The sequence below is a fragment of the Hemicordylus capensis genome, chromosome 15 (genome assembly GCF_027244095.1).
Source record: "Hemicordylus capensis ecotype Gifberg chromosome 15, rHemCap1.1.pri, whole genome shotgun sequence".
NCBI lineage: Eukaryota > Metazoa > Chordata > Lepidosauria > Squamata > Cordylidae > Hemicordylus > Hemicordylus capensis.
Genome location: NC_069671.1, coordinates 2,770,597 through 2,779,234, shown reverse-complemented (window position 1 = coordinate 2,779,234; position 8,638 = coordinate 2,770,597). Strand labels below are relative to the sequence as shown.

Sequence of the window (8,638 nt, the reverse complement as noted above, 5' to 3'; positions counted from 1 at the left end):
CCCATTGGAATGTCCTCTAGTTTTTGTGTGTAACGCTTCTGTAACGAAGTTCAGAGAAGGAGCATTGCTGCTTACACAAGGTTGCATTTATTTATTTTATTTTATTTAGCACATAAGGTTGCATTTATTTTGTTTTATTTAGCACATTTGTATACCACCCCAAACGCAAGGCTCTGGACGGTTTACAACAAAACAATAAAAACAACAGATAAAAAGATTACATTATTCATTTAGCATGAATAGTATTCACAGTGCAATCACTTCATGTGATTAATGTCTGTCACTTTAGAGCCCATGGTTTCCCTTGCTGCAGCAACAGCCTTGCTGCAGCAACAGCCGTTTTTTGCAGTCTTCCTCTTGGGCCTAAGTGATGCAAGCGGAGGTAGATCAAAGAGGCAGTCGCATCTTCCGCCCTTGACCCCTTGCTGGACATGGGTTTGCCTCCCTGGCCGGGGAACCCCAGCAACCACATGTACCTCTGAGGTCCCTCCGCTTCTGGAAAATTACAGAAGTGTCTCTGCAAATCTGAGAAATGTCTAAACCAGGAATTCTTCAGCTCGGTCTTGCCTAAGAAAGGTCTGCTGAAGGTAGAACTGGTCCCTCTTTTGTGAAAGGTATTCTTGTACCACCAGATACTCAAGCCAGTCTTGCAGGCTGCTGAACAACCTGCAAATTATTTTGCACAAGTTTGAGCATGTGTCTCTGGATTCCAGTTACATCTCTCCTGAGGCAGGTCAGGATGCTACCTTGCCTGAAGGAGGCAGTCATTAGACCTCTTCTGAAGAAGCTTGCCTTGGATCCCTCAGAGCTAAGCAACTGGAGGCCTGTCTCCAACCTTCTGTGGCTGGGCAAGGACTCCAGGCAGTCTTGGAGGAAACTAATTACCTAGACCCATTTCAAACTGACTTTCAGGTGGGCTATTGGCTAGAGTCTGCCTTTGGTTGGCCTGATGGGTTATCTCCAATTGGGAATTGACAGAGGGAGTGTGACTGATGGTCCTTTTGGATCTCTCGGCAGCCTTCGATATTATTTACCATAATATCCTTCTGGAGCATCTGAGAGGGTTGGGCACTGCGGTGGTTCCGCTCTTACTTCTCGGGTAGATTCCAGATGGTGTCCCTTGGAGACTGTTGCTCTTCAAAATCTGAACCTCAGTATAGTGTCCCTCAGGGCTCCATATTGTCTCCAATGTTGTTTAACATCTGCACGAAGCCACTGGGAGAGATCATCCGGAGATTTGGTGCAGGGTATTATCAGTATGCTGACAACACCCAAATCTGTCTCTCCTTGTCAACATCCGGAGAAGGCATAACCTCCCGAAATGCCTGCCTGGGCAGTGATGGCCTGGATGGGGGATAATAAACTGAGACTGAATCCAGCTAAGATGGAGGTATTTATTGTGTGGGGTCAGAACTTGGGAGACAATTCCAATCTGCCTGTTCTAATGGGGGTCACACTTCTCCAGAAGGAACAGATAGTCTGGGAGTGCTTCTGGATCCAAACCTCTCCCTAGTGTCCCAGATTGAGGCGGTGGCCAGAGGTGCTTTCTATCTGCTCTGGCTGATACGCCAGCTGCATCCGTTTCTTATAAACAACCTCGGAGTGGTAGTACATATGCTGGTAACTTCCAGATTTGACTACTGCAATGCACTCTGTGTGGGGCTGCCTTTGTACAGAGTCTGGAACCTGCAGATGGTACAAAATGTGGCAATCAGGTTGGTCTCTGGGAGAGATCGCATCTCGGAGAGATCGCATTATTCCTGTATTGCAAAAACTACACTGGCTGCCAGTAAATTTCTGGGCAAAGTACAAGGTGCTGGTTATAACAGGTGTAATCTTGGTTAATATCAGTTCATGTTTGCAAAACTAAATCCTGTTTCCTAAATTATGTGTCCCTTTCTAGTAAACCATTGTGTCCCCCCCCTTTTTTTTTAGCATTGTTGAAAGCCTTTTAATCATACAATAGGATAATACATTAAGGACCAAATAAAATGTTGAAAAGTTGTGAGCAAACCTTTGTATTTATCCAGAACTTTTCTTCAGTCAGATGTTAAGCAAACCTGAAGAAGAGTTCTGGAAAACTCAAAAGCCTGCTCACTATTTTGCAACATTTTAGTTAGTCCAAATAAAAGTATTACCCTGTGGCTTTTGGATTTCTTGCTAGCAGATTAACAACTACCAACTTTTTGTTGTTGTTAAAATGTCATTCGTGACAGTAGCAATAGCTGTCATTTTCAAGGGTCAACCCCTCAGGGTCTCTAGGAGAGATTTAACTGGAGAGATTTGAGTGGAGAGGGGTGAATGCATCTTTTCTCTAATGCACATGCATGATGTGTAAATGCACACCTGTAGATATTAAGCTACAATGTAGTGCAAGCCAGCCTCAAACTGGGATTACAATTTGAAATTGGCCGTAAAACAATTTATGTTTTAATATCTTGCTTATCTTTAACCTAAAGAACAAACAACAAACTCCTGTATGAGAGTGAGTGAGAGAGAAAACAAACATCACTGAAGGTTTAAAAAGCAAAACATACCTGCTGTGTTTCAAACCCAAATCTCTGACCAAATTGCCTCAGATTTCCTCCTCTTTATATTACTAGAGCAGGGCTGCACAACTTCGGCCTTCCAGTTGGTGGAATACGACTCCTATCATCCCCGGCCGCCAGTGGCCCATAGTGGGGGATGATGGACATTGTAGTCCCACCGCTGACATTGCACAACCCTGTTCTAGGGGCAGTACGATGACGTGTGTGTGTGTGTGTGTGTGTGTGTGTGTAAAAGTAGTTAGTTCTTTTATTGCAGCTGTAGGCCAAACAGAAACAAACATGACAATAACACAACCATTCAGAGTTACAGTAAATAGAGTAAATATATCAATACATATACAGATAATACTAAAACTACCACAAACCTATAAAAGACCGTGGCGGGATGTCTGTCTCATTGCCCCATACATAAATTTGGCGGCCACTTTGGTGACTTCATCATTAGTATCAGCCAAGCAGTAGTTAAGATAGAAGGACTCAGGCCTACCAGGGAATTGCTCTAGAAATGGGTACAGTAATTCACTCCTAGAATCACGATAGAAGGAGCCGTATTGAAGAATATGAGTGACTGTTCCCGTGCGTGAGTAAAAAGGACCTGAGTGCGTGTGGCATTTCTAAAAGCTTTTGCCCTGCTCTAAAAAGCCCTTGCCATTTATTCATTGCTTCATTCGATTTCTAGACTGCCCTTCCAAAAATGGCTCAGGGCAGTTTACACAGAGGAATAATAAATAAATAAATAAGATGGCTCCCTGTCCCCAAAGGGCTCACAGTCTAAAAAGAAACCCAAGACAGACACCAGCGACAGTCACTGGAGGGATGCTGTGCTGGGGCTGGATCGGGCCAGTTGCTCTCCCCCTGCTCAATAAAAGAGAACCACCACGTTTTAAAAAGGTGCCTCTTTTTGCCAGTTAGCAGGGACTTAAGCATCGGGGTTCCCTAGTTCTGGCTGGAAGGTCGCGGCATGAGGAGGGGGCTTCCAGGTGCAAAACGGCAAGCACAGAGGGGCCGCCTCTTCAATATCAGATAACCCCCCCCCCCCGGCCAGGCCCTCAGTCAGCACCACACACACACACACACACGCCATGCCCTGGAGTAGGTCCTCCTTGCAGGCGGCAAGGGACCGAGCGGGATAGACGCAGGGAGCCCCACGTCCCCTCCTGGCTGGCTGCCTGGGCGCAGGAGGGCGCCTCCCTCCATCTTGGCCCCTCGAAGGTCAGGCCCGAGGCCTAGTGGCCGCTGGGTGGCAGGCCACGGCGGTGGCAAGCGGGGGAGGGGGGAAGGCCACATGGCAGGTCCGGTGCTGGGGCCTGCCGGGGCCTGAGACGCCATGGCGGCCACGAGGCCGGGGAGGAGCGCAAGGGGGCCCGGGATGGGGGGGGATTGGCCTGAGGGGTGAGTGGGGGGGTGTATGTGTGGGGTGGGGGGGGGCAGGCCTGCTTTTTCAGAGGGCCCAGCTCCCTGGGGTCCTGAATGGTGAGGAAGGGGGCTTCATTGGCGGCTGGGGAAGCCGCTACGGGGCAGGCCGGACCCCCTCCTGCCCCTCTTCGGTGAGGGTTGCCAATGTTTTATTTATTTATTTATTTATTTATTTATTTATTTATTTATTTTGTTGTTGAACGTATACATTGCCTTTCATTAAAAACAAACCCAAGGCGGTTTACAAAAGTTAAAAAAAACACCAAACCCCCCCCCCCATAAAAATGGCAATTAAAATATTAAGCTAAAAGTATAAAACGAATCTAATTTAAAATCTTTAAAATACAAACATAAAAAAAACGATACACGAGTATAGTTTCATGGCCAGAATGAGGGGCATAAGTTTGTTTATTTTTGGTGGGTTGGGGAGCCTGGGAGGTGCATGCCCTGGTAATCAAGCTCCCGAGTATCGTTGGCGTCTGTGTAGTGGAATTATGTTTTTTGTTTATTATTTTCTTTATTGCACCTATTTTTATACTGCCCCAAAAACATATGTCTCTGGGCAGTTTACAACCAAACAAAAACGGGGAAAGTAGAACATGAGTTAAAACAAAAACAAACAAAAACGTTTAGAACATGACAACGATTTAAAAATCTTTAAACCAATATTTCAAAACAGCATGAAAAAGACATGCTATTGAATCAATGAGGGACGAAGGCTGTGTCCCTCTAGGGACTGACATTTTCATCCCTGGAATGAGGGACAGGCTCCTGCGTGGCGAGGGACAGTTGGCAACCCCGTCTTAGGTCCTCCCTGAGCCCAGACACCCTGACCCTATGCCGGGGGAAGCACTTCGCTTGGGTCTGAGAGAGGCCTTGGTTTTAAAATGCTTCCCCTACCACAGCAAGCGGGTCTATTGTTTCCATATCAGATCGTGGGCACCGCTACAGAGGGCATGCCCTATATTTGGGGGGTGGTGGTAAGTGAGGTTGCCACCTCTGACTGAAGCTATTCCTGGAGGGTTCTCCTCCTCCCCCCCGCCACAATTCCCCCAACTTCCCCCCATAATATCAAGCTCTCTCTCTCTCTCTCTCTCTCTCTCTCTCTCTCTCTCTCTATATATATATATATATATATATATATATATATTTCAATCGTTGCCTGGAAACTCCAGGCCAATCCTGGTAAGTTGGCAACCTTCGATCTTTTTCTTGTCAGTCCCTCCCCCACCCCCGCACCTTTTCTCTTTTTATATCATCTAGCCATTAAAATCTCCAGCATTGCTGCTATTATTATTTTATTAATTTATTTGTTTGCTTGTTTGTTTATATAAATAAATATTTAATATATTTGCCACCTGACTCCAAGGCTCTGGGCAGTTCTAGCAACTTTTATTATTATTATTATTTACATTTATATCCCGCTCTTCCTCCTAGGAGCCCAGAGCGGTGTACTACATACTTGAGTTCCTCCTCACAACAACTCTGTGAAGTAGGTGAGGCTGAGAGAGAAGTGACTGGCCCAGAGTCACCCAGCAAGTCTCATGGCTGAATGGGGATTTGAACTTGGGTCTCCCCGGTTCTAGTCCAGCACTCTAGCCACTACACCACGCTGGCTCACCTTAATAGTGGCCTGGAAATTGATGCTTTTGGGGACTCCAGGCCAATGCTGGCAAGCTTAGTCTAAAGCCATCTCAGGGGATTATTTGATTTTTTAATTTAATTTTATTTTATTTCCCACCATCTCAAGCCATTGGGATTTTTATTAGAAGCCATAGATTGCTTTCAACCGTTGCCTGGAGATGATGGATGCTGGTTCCTGGAGGCTTCAAGCCAGGCCTGAGGTGTTGGCAGCCTTCCTCGTTTAGCAACGCCGACAGGGCAAAGGGCGGAACGGAAGTTTATATCTGGCCTTTCCATTAAAGCCCAGGCCAGCTCCCGAGCAAGCTAAATCAGACAACTCCTATTGGCGGGCCACCTGCAGGCTGGCATGATGCCAGACCTAGCGGCCATGGTTGGATTGCCAGCTCTGACTGAGACGACTTCTGGAGATCTTACACACACACACACCCCTCGCCTAATATTTCCCCCAACATTTTTAACAATATCAAGCCATTTAAAATCTCCAGGGTTGCTTCCAACTGTCAACCGGAAATGGATGAAGGTTTTTGGAGCCTGCAGGCCCCCGTCAAAAGCAGGATGCAGATAGGAACTGTATTACTGTACATGCGTGGATCATAACATGGAGAACTGTATGTGCGTACGGTGACAATTTGATCCTAATGTGCAGACAGTGAACTGTAACTGGTCTGACTCGGTATATGGCAGCTTCCTAGGTTCCTATGCCACTCCAAAACATGAAATCTCTTCTTCAGCCATTCTATGGTAGACTTACTTGAATTGACAACAATGTTTAGGGTCGTTGTCTTGCTGCGTGACCCACATTCGGCCCAGCTTCGGCTAATAGACAGAAGGCCTGATATTGTCCTCTAGAATTTTCTGATATGCAGCGGAATTCATGGATCCATCAAGGATCCGGGTCCTGATGCAGCAAAGAGTCCTGATGCCATCCGGGTCCTGAGGCAGCAAAGCAGCCCCAAACCCAAACCATGATGCCCTCACCACCGTGCTTGGCAGTTGGGATGAGGTTCTTACTTTGGGAGGCAGCATTTGGTTTTTGCCAAACAAAACTTTTGTGATTGTGTCCGAAAAGTTCAATTTTTTTATTCACCTGTTCAGAGAACATTACTCCAGAAGCCTTGTGGGTCATCTGGATGCCCAGAATCACTCAGAATGGGTCATCCAGAATCAAAAATGGAACTTTTCTCAGCGCTGTATTAGCGGTGCCAGATTCTGAAGAAACCACTCAGAACCATAATTCATCACTGTAAGAAACTTTACTTAAAATAAGAAAAAGCTTAGCTGAGTCACATGTCTGTTTGGCTGGCGAAAGAAGTCTGCGGGAGAGTCTCTTGTCTTTGAGTCTCTGCACCTAGCTGACACAAAAGCAGGTATGCAGGAAACCCATTTACATATGAACACCCCCACCCCACCCATCCCTTCATCTTTATCTAGACTTGAGATTAACCTTTTATTTTCTGACCAGGAATAATCCCACCACCATTACAACTTCAAACACCCCTTCTCAGTGGTAAATGGATTATTCACCAAAGTTAGGGTTGTGTTAACCACTTTATGGTTGTGTTAAACGCCCTAAGACATTTCAAGTCTGATTGAATTCTTCTGATTTCCAGCTCACAGGGCACCTTTTCTGGGAGGAGAGGAGCGACCATTCAGAGGATTGCAAGCTTGCATTTTAAGGTAATTACTTCACTAGCTGCTTTACTGTCTAATTCTGTGATGTCCAGCGTACAAATACGACAAATATTTAGGTACCGCTTTTCAACAAAAAGTTCCCAAAGCAGTTTACATAAATATAAATAAAGTGAAATAAAGTAAAATAGAGTGACCGAAATAGTATTAAATCTATTAGGAGGTGGTGTAACACGAAGGTTAATTTGAGGTTTTCTCGAAAGTTAATTGTACCAGCTTCTTTGTTGATTTCCACAGGGGATGTTGCTGCCTGTATAAGTGACATATGTGCGATTCCACACTTTTTTTAAAACCACAAATAGCCCCCAAATTGGTGGGAAAGTTGAGGAAACTCACAAACCTTTCCTTTTCCCTTTTCCTTTTTTGCTGTGCTGAATGCGCAAGGACTTCTGCTGCATGTTAGATGGTAGTGTGTAGACGTCGCATAATGAGTTTCCGCGGGCCACACCCTCCATGTTGATGTCAGACGCAAGGGCATGGTCCCTCTCCCACTGCTTCCCAGTTGGTTCTTCATTCAAGCACTGGCAGGGTGCTTCTGGGTCTCTGCCAGGGGTCCTTCCAAGCCATTCCCTGTGTGAATGGTCCATTTAATCCCCCAGCTGCAGATCTGCTGCAAAGTAGATTCGCTCTTCGGATATCATCCCGCAGCATGAAGCCATGTCTGGATAACTTTCAGGTGTGTGCTGTCTTATGACCATTTGATCTCTTTAACCAACTAGCATATGCTTCTGTCTGCTCTTTACCTGGTTCTTCTCTGTCCCCTTTTGGTTTATCTGAAGCATTTACACCCTCACAACTTAAGGGATGGCATTTGCGGAACTGGATACTCCTGTTCCTGTCGGCTATCCCTTCTACTGAGTCAGAACCTTGGTCTGTCTAGCTTGGTGTTTACACTGACTGGCAGTGGCTTCTCCGAGGCTTCAGGCAGGAATCTCTCCCAGCCCTACCTGGAGATGCTGCCAGGGATGGAACCTGGGACCTTCTGCATGCAAGCAGACACTCTGCCACTGACCTGCAGCCTCATCCTAAAATGAATGACAGGAAATGCCCAATGAAATGTAGTAGTTCCTCCCCAATGGCCACAGGAATGCATGGAATTTCCAAATGGCCATTGGCCATTTGGAAATTCAATGCATTCCATGGCCATTTGGTCCATCTTCCTCAGTACTGTCTACACCAAACAGCAGTGGCTTCTCCAGATTGCAGGCAGGAGTCTCTCCCAACCCCTATCAGGAGGTGCTGCCAGGGACTGAACCTGGGACCTTCTGCATGCAAAGCAGATGCTCTGCCACTGAGCTATGACCCCATCCCCTAACGGGAATATCTCACAGTGCTCACTT

General features: G+C 46.2%; 1 protein-coding gene across 6 annotated transcripts in view; it reads left to right on the top strand.

The window, feature by feature from the left end:
- The first annotated feature begins 3,006 nt into the window (after positions 1 to 3,006).
- The window catches only part of GAL3ST1 (galactose-3-O-sulfotransferase 1), a 49,926-nt gene continuing 44,294 nt past the window's right edge, over positions 3,007 to 8,638 (top strand). Inside the window, exons 1-2 of one of the 6 annotated variants that reach the window (XM_053279687.1) lie at positions 3,007 to 3,058; positions 7,220 to 7,286. Coding sequence is in view for 2 of the 6 variants with exons in the window: in XM_053279684.1 (XP_053135659.1) it covers positions 4,020 to 4,096; positions 7,220 to 7,286 (144 nt within the window). In the remaining 4 variants the exon portion in view is untranslated. Of the gene's footprint in view, positions 3,130 to 3,477; positions 3,762 to 3,969; positions 4,097 to 7,219; positions 7,287 to 8,638 lie in introns of those variants that run through there. The other 5 variants (XM_053279685.1, XM_053279688.1, XM_053279689.1 and 2 more) reach the window with 5 other exon arrangements.